We start from the raw sequence: 24383 nt of genomic DNA, 5'->3' as shown, positions 1-24383 counted from the left end.
TTTTTAAATAAAAATCTTACCGACTCCAAACTTTTGAGCAGCAGTGTATGAACCTAAAAAAGCAAAATAAGCATATTTTTATAATGATTATATAAAAGTAATAAGAGACTTGTAATGTAGCTACATGTTTACTTGCAAACTCAAACAGGGTAGTATTTTGGCAACACATATTTTTAATGCATAAGCATGTGAATTAGGACACAGCCCCATGACTATATGACTGCGAAACCTCTCTGGATGATTGTGCATTAACAGAATGAAAGCTAAAAAGTAATGATTCACATCAAGGGATGGACGGACACACACACTTTACCCACAATATAGTCCAAAATGTCAAACCACCATATAATAGTCCATATGATTTGAGCACTACATTTCAAGTCACACGAAAGCCTTGTTACAGACCAAAATAACAAGGGGAGGAGAGAGGGAGAGAAGGGATGGGAGAAAAAGGAAGAGCTGGTGAGTTTATTAGCTGGGGAAAAAGGCTAATGGGAGCGAGACAGGAGAGAGAGAACACAAGTGAAGAGACGAACAAAGAAACAACGATTTAATGAGGCATCCAGACAGACAACTCGTAATTTCCCGCTCAAAATCAATCATTCCGGGATTTAGAGGACCACAAACACCAAACAAGTGTCTGTGTGGGCTGCGTGTGCTCGATGAAGAGTCTGGAATCAGTGACTCAGTATAAATTGAGAATCACCCCGACTAACGTCTATACTTAGACTCGGAAAGGCTGGGAATTTTCCGTTTGGCATTCAGGAGCTGGAGTGAAAATGCAGAAAAGGCCCCAGCAATTGTTTATTGAGAGACCTTGTAAAAATTCCACGTTGGGCTGAAACGACTCCAAGTTACTAGAGCACCTCTGTTTCAAAACATCCTGTAATGGTTTAAGATGAGATGCTTTAAAATCTTATGTTGCTTGTTTAGTTAAACTACTTAAAGCTATTTGGATGCATGTACAGAAATGCAAATATATATATATCCATATGTATACGAATCACCCCCTCTGTCTATGTAAGGCCCCTTTAATTAAAATCTGCTTACATTTGCATTTCTGCAGCTCTACTCAAAGAGCAAAAACTCTCAAAGACTCAAGTAATTTCTAAAGAATAGAATATCACTCTAAAAGTCCTAAAAATTTGTCACACACAGAAACCTTGCACACTGAGTCTGACGCGTATAAATTAATCCGTTGCGAAAAAAAATTAGCAAAACAGGCTAAAATGGCTTTGAATTGTCAAAACACCTCTCAAAATGCTTGCTACGGATGTGAAAAATGCAGAAAATTGAACCCGATCCTGATTTTTTTTATGACGGATTAATGTTTTAGAGGCAACGTGATTGAGGCAACGTGACGTCATATTTATTTTTTAATGTGCAAAAATTTCGGACAAGAATTTTGGACTGTGCAAGGACCTTTAGGGTTGGGAATCGAAAATCGATTCCAATTCTGGAATCGGATACTTATTATAAAATTAAAAGTCCTATCCTATACTAAACCTAAACTAATCTTGACAAACTATATCTCATTTGAAAGCTTACAATCTCTAGTTTTCATATTTGGATTACAGAAAAGCAGTATTTTATCAATTTGTAACAAGAATATTTTCATACTCATAAGGTGTGTTCAGACCTTTATTTTGAAATAGTGATGAACATGAAAAAACATGAAAAATTGGAAGAAACCTCAGTTTGTTTTCATGCCAAGAGTTCAAAAGATAACATCCATTCAATGTTTTGAGAAAAAAAAGGTCTGAAAATGTTTTAAATATAAAGAAAAAAAAATTAAAGATTCGGCATTTGAGATGTGGCGGCGAGCTATAACACACACGTTCTTTTTATGTGTTTATTAGAGGTTGATTTCAAATCAAATTCTGCCAAATTTCCCATACTACTTCTGAATAGGATGTCTATTTCATAAATTGTATGAAAATTATAGAAATATATGGTTCAGATCACTCAAACCATATATGGAAATGGAGGCGCCCTTATATGGTCAGTAATGGAGCTTGGTTGTCAAAATCTTACTGAAAGCTAATTTCTTGAGATATCAACCTAAAATTTGGAATACAACTTGTTTAGATTTTTGGCTGAGATTTTCTTGCAGTTTTAGAGTAAAACGTTTTGTAAAATATATTTTATATAAAATATTATATTTTTACGTTTTACATTTTCATAAAGTTAAACTTCATAAACTGGGAAAGAGAATTATGCAGTGTTATATTTGATTTAATTTGCTAATTTGTTCAAATCTAAATTGCTTATTTGTTCAAATCTAATTTGCTTATTTGTTCTTATTGTATTACTGACTGTATACTTGTCTTTAATAATGTTTAGTTTATTAGTTAGTTGTTCTTTAGGCTACAGATTTTTGTTCATGTTATTCAACTGCAACAAAATGTTTTGCAAAAAGACACAGAATATATATGTTTGATATCTAAATCATGTTTAACTGATTGGGAATCGAAAAGCAGAATTGGAATCGCTAAACTTCAAATGATACCCAATCCTAGTAAGTGTTATTTTAGTATTATTTATATACTATTATAGTAAATATTAAAGGTGCAATATGTAAGAATTTTGCAGTAAAATATCCAAAAACCACTAGGCCAGTATATTTTGTTCACTTGAGTACTTACAATATCCCAAATGTTTCCAACTATTTGTAAATCGTGAGAAAATTGCAATTTTAACCAAGGCTCCAGGACGTGTGAGGAGTCGCCTGTCAATTGCATCATACCCGCGTTACCCCTCGGTTTCCAGTTTTATTTTGTAAAAACCATAGAAACACCAAAGACGCTTTAATATATTAAATTTTTTAATAGACAAGGGAACAACTGTTTGGTTACATTTATAGACAGAAAACTAATTATTGTTATATAGCTCAACACGTTTAGTCTTGTTTAAATAAAATTTTCTTGATTTTTTAGCGAGTACCATGCTTTACCATGCCTCAGAGAAAAACACTATTGTGTCAAGTAGCTAACATAGCATAATCAGATGCAGCTTTATTTTTAGTAACAGTAATACAGAATTTTCTCCATCATACAATACGTTTTAAAATTAATTGCATGTCATTTATCAATACAAGCCATCCAGCATTTAATATGATGTTCTAAAATCGATCTAGTTTACTGCAGTGTGTCTCAAACACGTGTCTCACAGCAGCCGCCGTGCGAACGCACAGAGTAACGTTATAACATAATTTTCAACACTGTCAAATGTATCTAATATGATAAACAGAGCTACGTTAGCTCATACTCATGACCGCAAAAGTGGAAGCAGCGCCGGCGTCTGTGGCATAATAAAAGTTCAGCTGCTTGTGAGGCGTGTGTTGCGCAATCGCTCCAGCGGCCTCGTTCAGCTCCCACAACACTCGGTCCTGCTCTGCTTCATACTACAGTAACGTTAATAATCGCATCCATGAACATGATTTCTTCCTGAGTCCTATCCCGATTGTTTCCACCGGCTGTAATGTGAAGACCACATGTCCCAAGATTCCGCGCTCAAACTTGCCGTCATCAAGCTACACCTTTGTTTTGAATAGGCCTCTAGTGGACAAATCTTACATATTGCACCTTTAATATTTTGAATTAGCTTTTATTTTTATATGAAATTTTCATTTTCAGTTATATCAAAATATATATCTGTGATCTAGTGTTTTTTGGATATTTTAATCCAAAAATTTTACATATTGTGCCTTTAAGTTTTTCACCTATTTTTTTTTTTTTAATTTTATTTCAGTGAACAAAAACAATTTTAACAGTTTTAGATAACTATTACAACATAAAACAGTAAACAACCACATAGCAACCATGCAAAACACCCTATGAACAATATGCTAAAACTAGAAACCCTATAGCAATTCCTTGGCAAATACTCACAACACCCTATTTACATTAACACCTCCTTATCTCCCAAACACACACTGTCTGAATATTCACACACGATTCACACAAAGATAAAAACATATACTTACACTCTACGACTAACCATTCACACACCATTCACGCTCACATTCAGATGCTCTGTAGATAAATAACCCACAAACACCATATAGTTGCTACAGTCCTTTGGGAAAAAGAAAGGCACACTAAATATGCGCTGAAGAAGAATATAACACTTGTGGGACAAAATCATTCTGTGGTAATACAAACACCTAAAAAACAGGAAAACAGAAATAAAACACATAAAAAACAGTAACTTAAAGGAATAATTCACCCAAAATGACCATTTTGTCCATATTTACAGACTCAAATGACTCTGTTATTATCTTTATTCCCCATCTCTTTCCTGTATAATGAAAGTTACAACATACTGGAGCTGTCAAGCTCCATTTATGCACTATATTTAAGAAAATGTTCTATGTGATTTGCAGATCATTTTCCTATCCATCTCTCAGTCAGTCATGTGTTCAACACAATGCAAATGTTGTGAATAATGAGGGAATTCATTTTTCTGGGTGAAATATTCCTCTGAAAAACAAAATGCACATGTAAAGGTGTCTCACAGGTCTCAGCTGAAAGTCTATTAACAATTAACAAACGCAAACCTTTGTACGCACACATATACACACACACACACAACTGCTTTCTTCGCAAAGCTGGAAGCACTTTACTAAACTTCAAGTATTTCAAAAGTGTCTTCTAAACAGACAATTTCCTCATATTCTTCAGTAAGTAAACAGAAGATGCCGCCTGTGTGTGTGTGCATTGAGGATCAGCTTCGTTCCTTTAGGAGTGATTGGAGACGTGTTGTTTTAACACAAGGCCCTCTGAGGGCGTTTGTCTCCGTCCGGCTCCTTACACTGTCTACTGATCCAGTCTAGACCAGCGCTGGCCGTCCATGAGACGTCTGTTCCATCACAATAATCTTTGGCAATGCCATGCAAGTGTACACACACATTCTCCTCATTTATCGCATGCTCGCTTGAGATAAAAGCCTCTTTCTTTGAATGTAATTACACTTGACATTTTCCCTCAGCGTTCTGCCTTCCACACTAAACATCCCATTTCTCATCATAGTAATGAGGGTAATACATATAGCAAAAATACCTCAATTCTTTCCCTCATAAATGTAAATTAATGTTAGAAATACTTTCACAAATTAAGCGGTATTCACTACTCTCATAACCTCTAGAAAGCAACGTCATCTAGCTGAAAAAAGACCTTATCAGCAGGAAAGCTGGAACAAGCTACTAAGACAGAAACTGTATTCTCTGTGTTTGTTCCTACTTCTCTGAATCTGAACATTGTGTCATAATAACAGACTGTTAGATTTATGTGCACTACAGTGTGTGCTCCCCTGAGTTGCCACGACAAATACAGCACAAGATATGGTTGACAAAATATGACAGAACCTTCATTGTGAGACCTCTAGATCAGAATATGACAGAATATCTTCTAGTGGAACTGCTAAATCGCTTTAAGGCAAAAAACCTTATATAATGGAACATCCTGATCACTATATATGGAAAAGAACCTTCTATACTGAAACATCTTGATCATTATTTGGCAAAGAACCATTTATAGCAGAACATACTGTTCCAGTATAGGTTCTTTTCCATATAGTGATCGCCTTGATCACTATATCGCAAAGAAACTTCTATAGTGGAACATTTCAATCATTATATGCCAAAAAACATTTTATAGTGGAACATACTGTTCCAGTATAGAAGGTTCTTTTCCATATAGTGATCATTTTGATCACTAATATAGCAAATAACCTTCTATGGTGGAACATCTTGATCACTATATGACAAAGAACCTTCTATAGTGGAACAATATGTTCCACTATAGAATATTTTTTGCCATATAATGATCGAAATGTTTCACTATAGAAGGTTCTTTGCCATATATAGTGATCAAGATGTTCCAGTATAGAAGGTTCCTTGCCATATATAATGATAAAGATGTCCCACTTTAGAAGGTTTGTTGCTATATAGTGATCAAGACATTCCGCTACAGAAAGTTATTTGCCATATAGCCTAATGATACTAATATAACACCTTGATCACTATATTGCAAAGAAACTTCTATAGTGGATCACTATATGGCAGAGAACCTTCTATAGTGAAACATCTTACTCAACATATGGGAAAGAACTTTATTTAGTGGAATATCTTGATCACTATATGGGAAAGAACCTTCTATAGTGGAACATCTTATTCACTATATGGGAAAGAACCTTCTATAGTGGAACATCTTATTCACTATATGGGAAATAACCTTATTTAGTGGAATATCTTGATCACTATATGGCAAAAAAAGCTTTATAGTGGAGCATCTTGATCACCATATGGCAAAGAAGCTTTTATAGTGGAACATCTTGATCATTACATGGCAAAGAAGCTTCTATAGTGGAACATCTTGATCACCATATGGCAAAGAAGCTTCTATAGTGGAACATCTTTATCACCATATGGCAAAGAAGCTTCTATAGTGAAACATCTTGATCACCATATGGCAAAGAAGCTTCTATAGTGGAACATCTTGATCACCATATGGCAAAGAAGCTTCTATAGTGGAACATCTTGATCATTATATGGCAAAGAACCATCTAGTGGAACATCTTGATCACTATATGGCAAAGAAGCTTCTATAGTGGAACATCTTCATCATTATAAAAGGGGGGGGACTTATATAATGGAACGTCTTGATCACCATATGGCAAAGAAGCTTCTATAGTGAAACATCTTGATCACTAGATGGCAAAGAAGCTTCTATAGTGTAACATCTTGATCACTATATGGCAAAGAATCTTCTGTAATTCTATAATCCTGATCTCATATATATATATATATATATATATATATATATATATATATATATATATATATATATATATATATATATATATATATATATATATATATATATATATATATATCTCCCTATAGAAGAACTTGCAGATTGAGTGATTTATCACTTTTGCTGATTAATCACCACCAATAAAATCACACTTGGAATGATCAGTTATCAAGAAAAAAAAAAGAAGGCAGATAGAAACAGGTTTATTTTTGTGGACAGCACTGGAGGGTTCTAGACTACAATAGCACATTATAGATGTACTTTCTCCCAATGCGGGTTTGCAGTGTCTACATATTATTGACAATATCTCATGACTGTATCTGACCTGTTTTAACTTATTACATGCTTTTAAAGCCCGAGAGTGAACACATGAAATAAACTCTTCTTCCGTACAACATTTTGTCCTGGGTCCCGTGAAATCCAGGTGCGTCTCACAAACACACACACAAAGGGTCTGTTGTTTAACTCGCTCTCTGTTTAGTATCCCCCAAGGGCATACTGTCCCCATCTGCTGCTAACGGCTGGTATTAAAGACGGACATCACCCACACACATCATCTCTATAACCATCACAGTCTGTCCAGAAGAGCTGAACAACACACTGAGATACAGAGTGAGAAATGACGTTTTAACATGTCAAATTGTCTTAGCGCATTAAAATCCTATGGCTCCTCTACTGAAAGGGCTTTACATAATGACACTGAAATTAACACTTGCAATTTCTCGCCACTAATTCAAACTACCTGCATCTACATGCCAGAAAGACTGACTCTAAAGTGCTATACTGATGGAGTTTCAACCACTCAAAGCAATTAAACATGCATTTTGGTATTAAAACCACAATTTCAGCCGTGGAAAGTGAAATAAAAAGATCTTATCTCTTAGTTTGTAAAAACAAAATGCATGGAAGTAATGGAAGTTTTATGGGACAAGGCATTACAGAGTCACTGAGAACTCAGGAACCTGATTAATCTGATTCATTTGTCAATGAATCTTTTGAGAACTGGAATAAAACAAATTCACTGAAAAGATCAGAATCAAAAGAATGATTCATTCACAAATCAGATATATTTCTCCCACAAACATGCCAAAGAGAGCAAGGGCAGATTTCAAGGTTTTCAGTGAGAAATGACCTAAATTATGGTCTGTTCCTTACAAAAAGCACTGTAGAGTGAGTTTGTTGCATTAGAGAGCTTTTTTTATTTAATTAATTCAAAATCTCAGATTCATTAACTGATTTTTGACATGACACAGTATGTAGATTTTTTGCAGCTAGAGGTCGCCTATTCAAAAGGCGTAGCTTGATGAGGCCGAGTTTGAGCGCGGAATCATGGGAGGTGTTGTCTTCACCTCACAGCCGGAGGAAAAGAATCAGGACGGACTCGGGCAGGAATCATGTTCATGAATGCGATTATTAACATTACTGTAGTATGAAGCAGAGCAGGACCGAGTGTTGTGGGAGCTGAACGAGGCCGCTGGAGCGATTGCTAATAAAAGACGAGCGCAACACACGTCTGGAGAGCAGCGGAACTTTTATTATGCCACAGTCGCCACTTCTGCTCCTTCCAGTCAAGCATATGTGGGTAAAGCAGCACTGTTTATCATATTAGATACATTTGAGTGTGTTGAAAATGATGTTATAACGTTAATCTGAGCGTTCGCTCGACGGCTGCTGTGATACTCTTGTTGCACACTGCAGTAAGATAGATCGATTTTAGAATATCATATTAATAAATGCTGAATGGCTTGTGCTGATAAATGGCATGCAATTAAATACAAACATATTGTATGATGGAGAAAATGCTGTATTACTGTTGCTAAAAATAAAGCTGCATCTGATTATGCTATGTTAGCTACTTGACAAAATAGTGTTTTTCTCTGAGGCATGGTAAAGCATGGTACTCGCAGTAAATCAAGAAAACAAGATTCAAACAAAGACTTACTGTGTTGAGCTATATAACATGATTAGTTTTGTCTATAAATGTAACCAAACAGTTGTTCCTTGTCTATTAAAACATGTAATATATTAAAGCGTAAGCGAAAGCGAGGGTAACGCGGGTATGACGTCATTGATAGGCGATGCACGGACAGTCGGACACGTCTATGTCCTGGTTAGAAATTGCTTATTTCTCTGGATTTAAACATTCTTGGAAACATTTGGGATAATGTAAGTACACAAGTCAACGAAATATATAACACTGTTCTAGTGGTTTTTGGATATTTAAATCCAAAAATCCTACATATTTTGCCTTTAAAATAACTGTTTTCTGTGTGAATATATTCCAAAATGTAATTTATTCCTGTATTTTCAGCATCATTACTCCAGTCTTCAGTATCACATGATCCTTCAGAAATCATTCAGATATGATGATCTGCTGCGCAATTTATTATAACATTTATTATTACTGTCAATGAAAACAATTTTTCAGGATTCTTTAAAGAGTAGAAAGTTCAAAAGAACAGCATTTATCTGAAATAAAAGCTTTTGTAACATTATACAGTACCGTTTAAAAGTTTGGTGTCAGTACAAATTTTTTTAAAAGAAATTAATACTTTTATTCAGCAAGCATGCATTAAATTGTTCAGAAGTGACAGCAAAGACATTTATAATGTTACAAAAGATTTCCATTCCAGATAAATGCTGTTCGTTTTAACTTAAATCTTACTGATCCTTTGTAATGTGAATGAATCATTTTAAGAACTGCAAAAACACCAATTAACTCAGAGATCCGACTCAAAAGAATGAATCATTCACAATCACACATCAGTCTGTATTCATTCTCTTTGTTCTGAGGCACTTGACTCATTCACATATGCTAGAAAAGGGCATTTGGTGAGTTTATGGGGCGTGTGGCGTCCCACAGACATGCAGGCTTTGGGTTTTACACCCCATACTGCAGCCAGTCAATTACGGGTGTGTCCTGCTCAGATAAACCATGCTTCCTGGAACGCATGCTGAAAGGACATCTCCACACGCATGGAGACAAAACATCAGGCCTGCACTTGTTCAAAACACACATCTCTCGCCTCAGGATCAAAATTGAATCCTCATCCAAAGCAAACACCATGTTACAGGACAAAACTAACTAATGAAATGATGGAAAAGGCACAATAAAAGTAGTCCATCCCACTTCTGTGCTATTTTCTGAAGTAATACAGCAGCTTTGTGTGAAAAACAGACCCTCTCAGTTGCACAATGGCGGTACACCCATTCTGAGGTTTAAACCTACACCAACAGGTTACTAGCCTACATTTTTAACCACTAACCCACAACACACCCAGCAGAGAGTGTCCCAAAATTGATCTATTACTACAGTAAGTGGAGAAAAAAAAACACTTGTATTTTTATCTCTAGCCCTAATTGTTCAGAGTGGCTCAGTCTTGCAATCTTTTAGATGCCATTGACTCCCAAATATGATTGTTCTCATGCAAGGGACCCCCATCCTAAAATTTAAAAGGCAACTATATATATATTTGAATGTATAAAGATCCTATTTATACTGTGAAAATATGTGTAATATTATAAGGAAAATATTTAGCTTCTGTTACATTACTTTCTTTTCTACTCCTATGGTACTCTTCTGTTATATGTATTATTTAATTTATTATTCATTTATTTTAGCCATTTTGTTATTTATTTTAGTCAATTTTATTTAGTTAGTTTTTTTGTTTATTTATTTTACACGGTTTTTCTCTGAACTTTTGCATGGACCCTCTAGTGCTCACATGCAAACCCCAGTTTGAAAACCCCTAGTTTAAAGGGCCCTATAAAATTACATGAGATGTTATATTAATCAGATCAGATCCACATACACACACAACCACAGGAAACAAGCACTGGATAGTCAAAAATCACAAGCACAGAAACACAATAATTCATTAATTTATAGACTAGCTCAAGACACAAAGTTATGCGCACATACTCAGTCCTTGGCCTGCAGTTTAATGGTTTTCCGAGGGTGGAAAATTAAAGCTTGTCTTGCTGGTCTGCTAAAAGCCTTTTGTGTTGTCGAACACACCCTGAACACTCTCAAACCCCTGAGAAACACACACATCGGCGCAACTCACCGGCCTCGTTACTGAGTGGATCTCTGGCTCCTGTGGCGCATAACTGATACATGTCTTTCCTCCGGTCCACGATTCCACAGCGGCTGCCTCACACTCCGCAGCCCGAGGAAAGAGTTGAGGAACGCGGCTAAACCACGCCCAGGAATACGCGTCAGCTGAACCTCCCGGGACTCGTCTGCTTCAAATCCTACTACAGCGAAGGCTCGGCGAAGGCTCGGCTTATGAACATTAATGACGTAACTTTACGTTGGCCCGTTAGGCCCACCTGATTGGCTGAAAGAAACTCCGCGGGCCCTAGTTTTACGGTGGATTGACGAATCGATTCATTTTAACGGAGCTTCATTTGCATGACAAAAGGGTACAGTGCCAAAGCGCTGCAAAATTGGTTTATTACATTAGATAGTATTATTTCATGAATTATGATTCTGATTGCCATTTCTATATATATTATATTTTCTTTTTAGATATTTTTGCTAACCTATGATATTTACTTTAGTGAGTTTTATATAATTTTAAATAGGCTATAATATAAAAATACATATTTTGTATCTTATGTAACACACACACACACACACACACACACATATATATATATATATATATATTACACATTTTTATATATATATATATTAGGGCTATCAAACGATTAATCGCACACAAAATAAAAGTTTGAGTTTGCCTAATATATGTGGGTGTACTGTGTGTAATTATTATGTATATATAAATACAAACACATTTGAGAAATATTTACAAGTACATTTAGTTATTTATATTTTTATATAATTTATATTATATATAAATAAAAATATTTTGTACATAAATAACATATTTCTCTTAAATATATACATTAATTTGTGTGTATTTATATATACATATTAATTACACACAGTACACAGTATAATTATTTATATAATTTTTATATATAAAATCTATATAATTTAAATATAATCTCATATTAGGGCTGTTTAATCGCGATTAATCGCATCCAAAATAAAAGTTTGTGTGTACTACTATGCATATTTATTTTGTATTTATAAACACATACACCTACATGTATATATTTAAGAAATATTTACATTTATATATTTATATATAATTTAAATTATATATAAATGTTTATTGATTTTTTTTTGTTATATATATATATATATATATATATATATTTTAAATATATACATGTATGTGTATGTGTTATAAATACAAAATAAATGTACACAGCACACACATATTATGTAAACAAACATTTTTCTAGATGCGATTAATCGCGATTAATCATTAAACAGCGCTATCTCATATGATTCTGTAGAACTATGTTTTCTAATTTGATAAATCTTGGATATTGTTGTTAACCTGTGATATTTCCTTCAGTGAGTTTTATATAATTTTATAAGCGATTTAATGTTATATCTAAAATGTATGGTCCTCTTCTCTTAATGGTCAAGTATAATTTGAAGTAAAGATTTAAACTGTTTAAAAAAATTTCCGATTGTTTTTAAAGATATTTGTCCTTCTTTCTGAATTTTTGTAGCAACTTTTTCCAATGTTAAATAACGTAAATATCTAACACATCTGCATTCCCTCAGGTCTGAAAGCTGTGCTCATGAATATTTAATTACGTTACGTGACGGACACTCCAAGAACGTTACCGAGCAACGTCAACTTGAGTCAATTAATTTTCATGAGCCGGATCTTCGCCATAGTAGGATTTGTACTGCGGCGCGACCGGGCGCGTTGACTGGGGCTGCGCTGATACAGCACAAGCGGGCGTGACTTTGACGCAGGGTGGAGCGGACGGTGCAGACTATCCTTGTGAGATGAAGGTCGTTTGACCGTTTACTGTAAAAGAAGGAACTGTCGCAAGACACAGACGCGCGGGAAGTCAAGAAAAGTCACAACAACTGTTGAATAACGGAAATATGACGTTACTATGACATAATAGAATTCTCATCACAACCAAAATGGAAGCAGTGAAACATTCATCTGCGGAATGTTTTCCACTGTGAATAGCATGATAATAATAATTAAATGAGTATATTCACCAAAAATGTGTTTGTATGTTGTGCGTACAAGATTTTTTCAAGACCGTTTCACCATCGTTGTCATCAGATTTGTTTAGGATGCAGCAGGACTATAATAATTTTTTACTTTAACCTGTTAACTGTCACTGGCCCACCGGTGGGCCCACAGCCATTACATATTTAAAACAGTAATATCCTATACTAAACCTAAACTAATCTTGACAAACTATATATCATTTGAAAGCTTAGAATCTCACCATATATGGTGACTGATTTTCAAAAAACATTACAGAGGAGCAGTAATTTATCAATTTGCAACAAGCATATTTTCATACTCATAAGGCATGTTCAGACCTTTATTTTGAAATAGCGATGAACATGAAAAATCATTAAAGACTGGTTGAAACATGTTTGTTTTCATGCCAAGAGTTCAAAAGATAACATCCATTCAATTTTTTGAGAAAAAAAGGTCTGAAAATGTTTTTAATAGAAAAAAAAATACATTTATGATTGTGGCAGCAATCTATAACCCACATACATGTTGTTTTTATGTTTATTAGAAGCTGAATTAATATCAAATTCTGCCAAACTTCCCATACTACTTCTATATAAGATGTCTACTTCATAAATTGTATGAAAATAATGGGAATATATGGTTCAGATCACTCAAACCATATATGGAAATGGAGGCACCCTTAATATGGTCAGTATTGGAGCTTGGTTGTCATCTAGTGAAAAAGTGTGGTACTGCGCCCAAACAAAATCTTACTGAAAGCTCATTTTTTGAGATATCAACCTGAAATTTGGAACACAACTTGTTCAGATTTTTGGCTTTGATTTCCTTGCAGTTTTAGAGTAAATCTTGTTTTGTAAAATATATATTTTATATAAAATATAATATTTTTACATTTTATATTTTCATAAACTTAAACTTCTATAACTTTTTTTCTGTTTTATTATTTCACTTCTACAATATTCTGCCAAATTTCATCTTTAAAACAAGACCAACTTTATGTCTATATTCCAAAGTATTCTTGAATTACAACCATTTAAGTTTGGATAGTGCATTTTCATGTCTATAAAAAAAAGTGGGGGCGACAGTTAACAGGTTAAAGACTTCTTATGAGGTGAGCAGGCTATGCTGTCACTGAAACACACTGTGAGCAAACTTTGGCATATACAAGCCTCTCCCATCAAGCACGCATATCATGTAATTTGACCTGCCTGACAGCAATATTAAAAAACATATTCGGTCAGGAAAACAGCGGAGGAAATGTTACAGACACACCCACAACCAGCTCATCATTTAATAATTATCACATTGTCATTTTACGTGTATTACGTATGCCTATGAAAATGTGGTAATTATTAAATTATTAGGTTGTTGTACGTGCGTATGATTGTTTTTGTGTCCTCTGGGATAATTTAAAAATAATTATTTTAATGTATTTATTAAAAAAGTTCCCCCAAATCATCATGACATTAACACGGTAGAACCAAACTTTCCATCTTTCATTTCAAACTGATGTAATCCACATGTCACTTGTAAATAAGCATGATGGGCGGGGCTTCGGTTTGACGTTACGTCTCTGTCGTCATCGGCAAGCGACGAGTGATTCAAGCAGATAGGACATGTCAATAGAGATATCGCGTGTTTAAAAGTTTAAATAGTGTGGTAACGTTTCGATAATGAGCTCTCGATTATTTTTCTATGTATTCAGACCGAGAATACCCAGATCACGTGGTACGGGATGTCTGTCTGTATTCAAAACACACAGTCCTGCGAGAGGCAAACATGAGGAGGCACAGAAAGGAGCCCCAAACACCTCCTTACACTTTACTAATTCATCACTGGGGTTTGCTGTGTCACAGAACGGATGCAGATTGAGTTTCTGCAGGAGCTTCACAACCTCTGCGTGCAGGACCGACGCCATTGGACAGGTGCAGTCGACGCACTATCACCTGGTGTACACCTGCAAAGTAAGATCATATACTTGTGTATGTGTGTGACTCTTCAGCTAGGGGAACGTTTGACTAGGTGATATTGCTTAGTCTGTTTTGTCTGTTTAGGTGTGCTCCACTCGCTCCATGAAGAAAATATCCAAGATAGCCTATCACAAGGGTGTTGTCATAGTAACGTGCCCTGGATGCAACAACCACCATGTCATCGCTGATAATCTGAACTGGTTCTCTGACCTGGAGGGGAAAAGGTGTGTATGTTCTTGTGCATGAACGATTCATCTGTGTGATTCATCCATGCAAATGTTAAACACTAAAAAGAAATTTTTTTTTGCAGTGTTTTCCTCTAAACTTGTCCCCTAGCACGTCTTTGTGGTCCCCCGTTTGAAAACCCCTACTCTAAAGCAAAAAACTTTGTTGTGAAGTTGACTGTTGTGTGTTCTTTGCTGCCATAGAAACATTGAGGAGATCCTGGCTGCTAAAGGAGAATCAGTCCGAAGAGTTCAAGGGAATGAGGCCCTGGAAATTGTTGCAGAGGAGTCAATAAAGGAGGCGTCAAGAAATGATCCAGATGAACAGAATCCAAAACATCTGAGCGACGGGTCGGACAAAACATGACTGACATTTGTGAATTGCATCACTGGACTTTTATATCAACTGTCTAAAACTAGCAGTTTTGAGGTCTAGTAATTACCAAGAGCTCATTGTATCATTTTGTTATAGTTTTATATTTTGTTGTTCTTATTATTAAAGGGTTAGTTCACCCAAAAATGAAAATAATGTCATTTATTACTCACCCTCATGTCGTTCTACAGCCGTAAGGCCTTCATTCATCTTCAGAACACAAATTAAGATATTTTGATTAAATCGGATGGCTCAGTGAGGCCTGCATTCAAAGCAGTGACATTTCCTCTCTCAAGATCCATAAAGGTACTAAAAACATATTTAAAACAGTTCATGTGATTTCAGTGGTTCTACCTTAATATTATAAAGCGACGAGAATACTTTTTGTGCGCCAAAAAAAAACAAAATAACGACTTTTCAACAATACAGTGATGGGCCGATTTCAAAACACTGCTTTACGAATCGAATCAGTGACTCGGAGCGCCAAACTCACGTGATTTCAGCAGTTTAGCCGTTTGATATTAGATCCGAATCACTGATTCGATTCGTAAAGCTCCGAAGCAGTGTTTTGAAATCGGTTCATCGCTAAATTGGCCTCACTGAGCCATCGGATTTAATAAAAAATATCCTAATTTGTGTTCCGAAGATGAATGAAGGCCTTACGGGTGTAGAACGACATGAGGGTGAGCAATAAATTACATTATTTTCATTTTTGGGTGAACTAACCCTTAGCACTGAAAAACAACCGTCTCATCACTTTGGAGGTTTTTTAAGTGTTCGACTCCCCCTTGTGGTCACTGCAATATTTTCACTCGAATGTCCCTGTATATGTTTAGATGACTCGCACTATATCAGCGAACTTGGACTGGTAAACATGAATACAACTAAATCAATACTGGTTTTACAACACTTTTGTTATGTAGTTTATTTTGCATCAAAAAAACACATTTAGTCTACAAGAAAAAACTAAGAGTGTTGGAATTTTCTGAAATGGACTAAAGCACATAAGCAGTGTTGGGTAAGTTACTCTAAAAAATAACTAATTACTAGATTTTAGTATTACATCTTCAACAGTGTAATTAAATTACTGTACTAATTACTCGCTCTAAAAAGTATTGGATTGCTTATTACTAATTACTTCCTATATCAACCTCGACCAGTTGAACAATACAAGGATAGACATGAAACTGCACTTTTGATTCTTTCAAATAAACAATATACAATTGCATAAATTATTCTTGAACTGACCAAAGTGTGTAAAGGGAGAAGGTTACATTAAAAACATACATTTTTAACATTACATTGTGATGTTAAATCCTCAATTGTTTTATAAAGAATTGTTCTATAGTCTATGCAGTATTTAATGCAATGACATCAGAAGTAACTGTAATTAAATTACTGAAAATATTAAGAGTAATCCATTACTTTTTCAAGGGAAAATTAGATTACTTAGTAATTAATTACACACAACACTTATTATAAGTATTACATCACTGAAGAGACTTACTTAACATTTTTAAAAAGTTTTTTCTTTGAAAATGTACATTTAGTTTATGTACAATTTTGAAAGGAATAGTAATAAAATAGTTATAAACTTAATATGAAAAGAGTCTATTTTCAAACAAATTTCTGGCTAATACAACAGAATAAATGATTTTTAACACAGTGATGTGATGACTTTGTTTACAAGTTTTGTGGAGTTTGCGCAGCGTGGTGTGACGCAGCATAAACGTCCAGAAGTGAAACCATTATAAACAGAAAAAGGAAGTAGAGTGGCACTCAACGATGAAGCAGGGATCCGACAATGGTCGCGGATTATTGGAATGCTCTAATTTGTGAGGATAAAATAATTGTTCTGCTTTTAATTCTGTGCAATTTTTCAATTCAACATCTATTAAAATGTCTCATTATCTTTACACAACTGTAGATTATTGTCTTGAAGCGGCGCATAGGCAGGGTGGTCACATGACACCTGTTACTTTTCTCAGCGCAGGAGTAGGACGGACCGATCACAGCCGTTTACGGTTACTAAACAATGCTGTTTAAAACGACATTATTACAAAGACTAATGATGCTGTTTCCACTTTTATGCCAGGAATCGATCTCGGGAATTCGTAGATTTATAAGATGATATTTTCCAAATTACAAATGTCTCCAGTAAGACAAAAAACATCATGAGATTTGAATGAGACTCAATGGGGACGTGTCTGTCTGAGTCACTGAGCGCCCCGTGGTGGAAGAGAAATGTCATCTCCCTTAAACCGATGCGAACCAGTACAGTAATACTGGAGTACTTAATCGGCCGTGGCTGATAGTGAAACGAGGCGGAATTCGATCACACACCGCCCGGACAGCCTCCAAGTCCAACATCCAGCCGAACTCCATACTTGAAGGAAACGCAGTTTCTCTAACTGTACCAGCATGAATCCAGACGGACTGTTGTGTGAATTCGAGCGGCCGCGTCACCGTCCTTTCCTGATCGGGGTGAGCGGAGGAACAGCCAGTGGAAAGGTACGAGACACTACATGCATGATGGAAACTGATGCATACTGCTGGCTTTGGCGCTTTAATGCATGCAAACTTATATATGTTGTAGTCACAGTCAACATGTCTCTCTTTTTTGCTTTACATATATTGTGCATTACATTTGCATTTAGGTGATGTATGAAACGCACAAGAAAACAGCATGAGGAAGTAATTATAGGCAATGAAATGTATTTTTTTCACAAACAAATAAACTATAGCAATGACAAAAGGCCCTTATCTTAAAATGTGGTGTCCAGTGTCTGTGAGGATATTCAGGCTGATGCAATTATAAATGGACACTAGACTATCAATCCAGATTAGGGGTGTAACGTAACTATAAACTGACGGTTCGGTGGTTCGTACCTCGGTTTTGAAGTCACGGTTCGGTACTGCAGGGGGAAAAACTAAACAAAATTGCTTTTTTTTTCCTTTTTTTTTTAATTAAACAGTACTTTACTGAACAAATTGTGTTTGTATCTTTAAATGAATTCAATTATAATTAAAAGTTTCTTAAGGATATAAAAAAATTATCTCTGCTGAGGCTGTGAACTATAGAGAGCACTTACTTGAACATTACTATAATAGTAAAGGTTCAAAGTCCAAACTATTAGCCTAAATTCAGTTGCTATTTTTAGATATTATAATCAACAAACAAATTGTATGCAAACTTGTAAACTGCACATAAGGCAGTTTTTGCATTGAAGTCCTCATGAAATCAAAATGTAATTTTTTTTTAGCTTTTAGTATGAATATGTTAGCCTTAAGGTTATGAATAAGCTGGTGTGTTCCAAAACAATGTCAAAATTCGCATTTAGGAGATATAAGCATTCAAAACTTACAGTCTCTCACTTCCGCTAAAATGGATCACGGATTTTCATGACATCACATCGCACTTAAGCTTCTCGTCAAATCTTTGGTCCAATCAAATGCTCTCTAGAATCTGAAGTCCCGCCCCCTCCTACACTATAAACAGACACTGAAGCTGCGGCTGAAATTTGTTCACACATTTACTAGTTTCTACATGGTGAATGGCACTGTATAGAAAATAGGGAACGATTCAGGCAGTGTGAATATGCTTTCCATTGATGCATTTTCGTGTTACGTGAACCGCTGCAGCGCGAGCACAGTCTGCTCTGGCCCAGGGATACGAGAGCACAGAGCGGATCATATCCGCGAGTCGGCTCAGATCACGAAAGGTATCAGACCCATTTAAATTCTGCACAGAATGCTGTATTTTAAAGTGATATAGAGGAGATTAGGAGGATAAACGGTTAGATATCAAAAGGAAACAGGTTTTACTGAGTTTAACGGCCCTGGCCGAGCTGTGATATAAACAAAACACTATTGGCTATTTTAAAAAGGGGGCGGGGCTGTTCGATATATCGCCCTATCTTCCTGTTTCAGTTGAAATTACGTCAACACATTGAATAATGCTGCGCAGTCCAAGACACTTCAGCGGACCTTTAACCTTTCTAAATCTGATTATAAAATTATGTTTTTACTCGAATTCGTTGTTGAAATATAATACTTTACACAATGGCTGTCATGTTCATGACAGATTTATTTAAACATACATTAAATAATCAAGACATCACTAACAAGTTAAGTAAAATATAATGAATATATAGGCTAATATAGTGCATATGTTTAGTGAAAGAGTTAATTTCTCTGACGAACTAACAAGCTGTGGACTCGCCTGAGGTAAATGCTACATGACAAGCTGTTTTATTGACGTCATTCCACCGTTGAAACACTGATTGAGTGATTATACGAGATATTATACGTTTCAGTAAGTTGCATCTTTCAACATACCTTCAGATGTTCATCACTCGCGCTCTGCGCTGCCGTTTGAAATGAGGCGCCTGTACAGTGATCTGTCACGCACATTAAAGAGCACCGAACGGCATTTTTTGCTTGAATTTCGTGAGATAAAATGACATAATTCAAAAGATGACACTTTGTTTTTTTGAAAGTAACAAAATGTGGAGCTTATTGCGATTATTGGTGGTGGTTACAATGCTAAGTAGATCCAGTGGGCCAGGGCTGGGCGGGGCACGTTTGGGGCGCCATGAGAGTATCGCGGTTTTTCGGTTCGGTTTGAATATCACTACACCTCTAGTCCAGATCATTAACTGCTCTTTTTCTCTTGCTAGTCCACGGTGTGTGCCAAAATCATGGAGCTTTTGGGTCAGAACAAGGTGGATCACCACCACAGGAAGGTCACTATCGTCAGCCAGGACAGTTTCTACCGGATTCTCACTCCAGAACAGAAGGCCAAAGCTTTGAAAGGCCAGTACAACTTTGACCATCCAGGTAAAAAAAAAAGAAAAAAAGATTGAGCCATGAATGAAAATGCTGTCGTCATTTACTCACCCTCATGTTGTTTGATTTTGATGTCCTTACAACACAAAATCAATAGAAGGTCAGCAAAACAAGTTTGGAGCAACATGTGTGTCAGTTTTCAATGCGCTATTATGTTTTCTCTCTCTCAGATGCGTTTGATACAGAGTTCATGTGTCAGACATTGAAGGATATAGTTGAAGGGAAGGTGGTGGAGGTTCCAACATATGACTTCGTCACCCATTCCAGGTAATAACACACACACACTTTTTCCTCATAATGACACGTCAACTAATGACACACATGCTGAAACTCTGTCTCTTCACGTGTACATTGATAATTTGATAGTATTTTATTGTCTGTCTGATAACAGAGTATTTAATGATTGTCAATCATGTGTGCAGGCTGCCAGAGAAGATACGCGTGTATCCCGCCGATGTGGTGCTGTTTGAGGGGATTCTGGTGTTCTACACACAGGAAGTCAGAGACATGTTCCACATGAAACTGTTCGTCGACACAGACTCAGATGTTCGCCTGTCTCGAAGAGGTAATGCACACGTTATCGTTAAAGCACACAGAAACACAACAAGTGTGGAGATATTATTTATAGGTTTATACACTGCCTGGCCAAAAAAAATAAAAAAGTAACTGTTTGGATTTAAATAAGCAAATGCCTCTGAGTCCATTCATTGAAAGTCTTTGGGATGTGCTGGAGTAGACTTTCACCTCTTGCATTGTCAACACCACAACATTTATTTCCATCAAGAGGTGCATCATTTTTTGGTCAAGATCCTATATTGTCAATGCAAGAGGTGAAAGTCTACTCCAGCACATCCCAAAGACTTTCAATGAATTTAAGGTCTGGACTCATGCCAATTCATGTGTGAAAATGATTCTTCATGATCCCTCCCAAGTTCTTTCACAATTTGTGTCTGATGAATCTTGACATTGAATACGGCCATGATGTGTCTTCCTGCATGGTTGTTTAAGAAATGAACATCAATTACGGTTAGAAGAACTGTTGCCAAACATATAACATGCTAGAAACAAAATAATTACAGCAATAATGATCCAATCATAAACTTTTATAAGCTAATAAGCATTTGGCTATTTAAATCCAAATAGTGACTGTTTTTTGGCCAGGCACTGTATAATGTAATATTTACTTTCAGCTAGTGTTTATAGCAAGTTTTTTTTTATTTTTGCATTTTCAAACGATTGCCAAATAAACAAAAAGTTTTTATTTGAATATAACTTTCAGACATTCTTAAAGTTACAGCATTGTTATTGTTAAATTCAGGCTTTGCTATTTTCAGTTTTGTTTTCATTCCATAGACACATTTCAAATTTGTATTTATGGTTTTGTTCTTATTAATTATAGTTAAGAAATAGTGCATTTCAAGAGTTTAAAATAAGATCTTAAGAATTTAAAATGGGCAAAACTTTAAATTTATGATTAGGAATTATGTACACTATCATTCATAACTTTGGGGTTGGTAAGATTTTTTAATGTTTTTAACAGAAGTCTCTTCTGCTCACCAAGGCTGCATTTATTTGATCAAAAATACAGTAAGAACAGTAATATTTTGAAATATTATTGCAATTTAAAATATCTGTTTTCTATTGTAATATATTTTTAAATGTAACTTATTCCTGTGATCAAAGCTGAATTTCCAGCATCATTACTCCAGTCTTCGGTGCTGCTCAAGAAACATTTTTGATTATTATCAGTGCTGAAAACCAGTTGCTTCACATTTTTGCAGAAACCATGATACATTTTTTTTTTCAGAAACAGAAATTTATTTTGAAATAGAAAGCTTTTGTAACATTATCAATGTCTTTACTGTAACTTTTGATCAATTTAATGAATCCTCGCTCTTCATAAGAAAAAACACCAAAATCTTAGTGACCCCAAACGTTTAAACAATACTCCATATTTGTTGTATTTACTTCATTTAGTTTTCAGCAACTGTTTTTAGCTTAGTTGAAATTTTTCATTTGAATTTATGTGTATATTAAATATTAGAATAATTACCATAGATGCATGTTGCCTGTATAACAGCGTCTGTAATATTGTGTGTTTAGTTCTGCGCGACATGAGGAGAGGTCGAGATCTGGAACAGATTCTCTCACAGTACACCACGTTTGTTAAACCGGCCTTTGAAGAGTTCTGCCTTCCGGTGAGAAAACACACACACAACCATTTGATAGTTGTGTTAAATTATTTAATGCGTTCATGACATCTGAAATCTCTCTCCAACTCAGACCAAGAAATATGCAGATGTCATAATACCTCGTGGAGTTGATAACATGGGTAAATATGAGGCAATATAATTGTGCGTGTATAAAATTAGCCTTGCTTTTCAAAACTGTTGCTTCTCTTTTGTCTTTTAAATCTTTAGTGGCAATAAACCTGATTGTTCAGCATATTCAGGACATCCTAAACGGTGACATCTGCAAATGGCAGAGGGGTTCTGTCAATGGACACTCCCATGGGCGGAGTCTAAAGAGAGGCGTGGCCGAACACGATGAGAAATCAAGCGGAGGCGGGAATCTTCCGGCAAAACGCCCCCTACTGGAGCCCAGCACACGACCACATTAACACACAAATGCACAGAATAGAGTCATATGATCAAAATACCTGAAAGCTTGAATTTTTCTGCATGCTTCCAACACATGATCTCTGTCAAGTTCACTTTTCACTGAGTTTAAGAATGCCTTCTGCTGCTTATCTGAGTCACCTTTGACCTGTAGTCATGTCTCTCTCAAAGAGGAACTGTTGTGTATATGTACAATAGTTAATGTCCTACATTATCTGTCATAGTTTACATAATAATCACATGAATCTGTACTGAAATGATACATGATACAACAATCAGTACCTGTAACAGGGTAAACACAACGGTACATCAGCAAAAAACTGCATTTCACTGCCTGACTCGTCTCATTGGGATGTAATTTCACTATAAAACATGAGATTTTCAATTACACCTGCAGTGTATAATGGCATTTTAAACAGTTTCAGTGTTTCTTGCCTTATCTAGATCACAAACTCCTGTTTGATCAGATTTAGGATAAGATGAAATAGATGAAGTAAAATACTTCTAGTGAATCTTGTGATAGTTTGGTAAAATATTAATCTATCACTGATGTGTCTCTTTATTTTGAATGTTTCCACTGTATAATTTATGTTACTCGGTCTGAAATTGAAATGTGAATATTTTAAGATAGTTTTGCATTTCTTCTACAAACTTTTTTTTTAAATATTAAAGAGAACATGCTTATGTGACTTCACATCTCATTATTTTTACATGTAACTTTGTGTCTGAAAAGAAATAGTGCATCACAAATAATGGCAAAAAAATTCTGTTTATTTGTATACTGCTTTTTTATAGTACTATGAAAAGCACTATACAAATAAAGGTAATGTACCATGGTACTTTGTCCATAGTAATACATGGAAATACCATGGTACCGAACTGATTTTAATGTTCATTTACATGCAAGATATTTCAACAAGGTATTACCATGGTAGTGACATGATACTGAATGATTACCATATTCATTGACTGTGATATTAAAGATACACTAGCATTTAAAAGTTTAGGGTCATTTAAAAGTCTCTTCTGCTCAGCAAGGCTGCATTTAATTGATCGAAAATACAGTAATGTGAAATATTACAATTTATACTACTACAGGGCTGTTGAATGCGCGAATCTGATTGGTTGAAGAACGTTTAAAGTTGCGTGATTATTTTCAGGGAAACGCACAGCTAAAGTAGTTCTAGGCGGGTCTTGACCGCATTACAGTTCCTTGTTATACGGCTCTGTGGAATACTTGATTCTGATTGGTCAATGACGCCATCCAGCGGTATGTTATTCCCAAATAACAACCGCTAAAAACAGTTAACACAGGCTCATCCGGGTAACTGAAGTCTGCTAGGAACGTTTTTTCCTCGTGGAAGTTTTGCCTTTGGTGAGCTAATAAAGTATTAAAACGCAGTCAAATCAATATTTTGTGTAGAGTTATTTAAT

At 35.5% G+C, this 24383-nt stretch overlaps 3 protein-coding genes across 3 annotated transcripts in view; 2 read left to right on the top strand and 1 right to left on the bottom strand.

Moving 5' to 3' along the window:
* Positions 1-11092, bottom strand: part of lrrc8aa (leucine rich repeat containing 8 VRAC subunit Aa) — a 30094-nt gene extending 19002 nt beyond the window's left edge. The window contains exon 1 of the mRNA XM_051877620.1: positions 10883-11092. The gene's annotated coding sequence lies outside the window, so the exon portion shown is untranslated. The remainder of the gene's footprint in view (positions 1-10882) is intronic.
* A 3381-nt stretch (positions 11093-14473) lies between these two features.
* Positions 14474-16390, top strand: dnlz (DNL-type zinc finger). The gene is made up of 3 exons (XM_051878125.1): positions 14474-14880; positions 14971-15110; positions 15315-16390. Exons 1-3 carry the CDS (start codon positions 14590-14592, stop codon positions 15475-15477), a joined length of 594 nt encoding a protein of 197 aa, XP_051734085.1. The 5' UTR covers positions 14474-14589; the 3' UTR covers positions 15478-16390.
* uck1 (uridine-cytidine kinase 1) lies at positions 16183-23638 on the top strand. Its single transcript, XM_051878124.1, has 8 exons — positions 16183-16501; positions 17579-17994; positions 20163-20322; positions 20502-20598; positions 20754-20896; positions 22435-22529; positions 22615-22663; positions 22752-23638. Exons 2-8 carry the CDS (start codon positions 17905-17907, stop codon positions 22949-22951), a joined length of 834 nt encoding a protein of 277 aa, XP_051734084.1. The 5' UTR covers positions 16183-16501; positions 17579-17904; the 3' UTR covers positions 22952-23638.
* Positions 23639-24383: the final 745 nt, after the last annotated feature.

This window comes from Ctenopharyngodon idella, chromosome 21 (assembly GCF_019924925.1).
Source record: "Ctenopharyngodon idella isolate HZGC_01 chromosome 21, HZGC01, whole genome shotgun sequence".
Taxonomy (NCBI): domain Eukaryota; kingdom Metazoa; phylum Chordata; class Actinopteri; order Cypriniformes; family Xenocyprididae; genus Ctenopharyngodon; species Ctenopharyngodon idella.
This window is presented reverse-complemented; position numbering and strand designations above follow the sequence as displayed.

Bases quoted from the DNA above. Each gene is read 5' to 3' on its own strand.
- uck1 (XM_051878124.1), top strand. From the start codon at position 17,905: ATGAATCCAGACGGACTGTTGTGTGAATTCGAGCGGCCGCGTCACCGT. The intron at 20,897-22,434 runs GTAATGCACACG...TTGTGTGTTTAG, and splicing joins TGTTCGCCTGTCTCGAAGAG to TTCTGCGCGACATGAGGAGA. The intron at 22,530-22,614 runs GTGAGAAAACAC...TCTCCAACTCAG, and splicing joins TTGAAGAGTTCTGCCTTCCG to ACCAAGAAATATGCAGATGT.
- dnlz (XM_051878125.1), top strand. From the start codon at position 14,590: ATGAGCTCTCGATTATTTTTCTATGTATTCAGACCGAGAATACCCAGA. The intron at 14,881-14,970 runs GTAAGATCATAT...TTGTCTGTTTAG, and splicing joins ACCTGGTGTACACCTGCAAA to GTGTGCTCCACTCGCTCCAT. The intron at 15,111-15,314 runs GTGTGTATGTTC...TTGCTGCCATAG, and splicing joins TCTGACCTGGAGGGGAAAAG to AAACATTGAGGAGATCCTGG.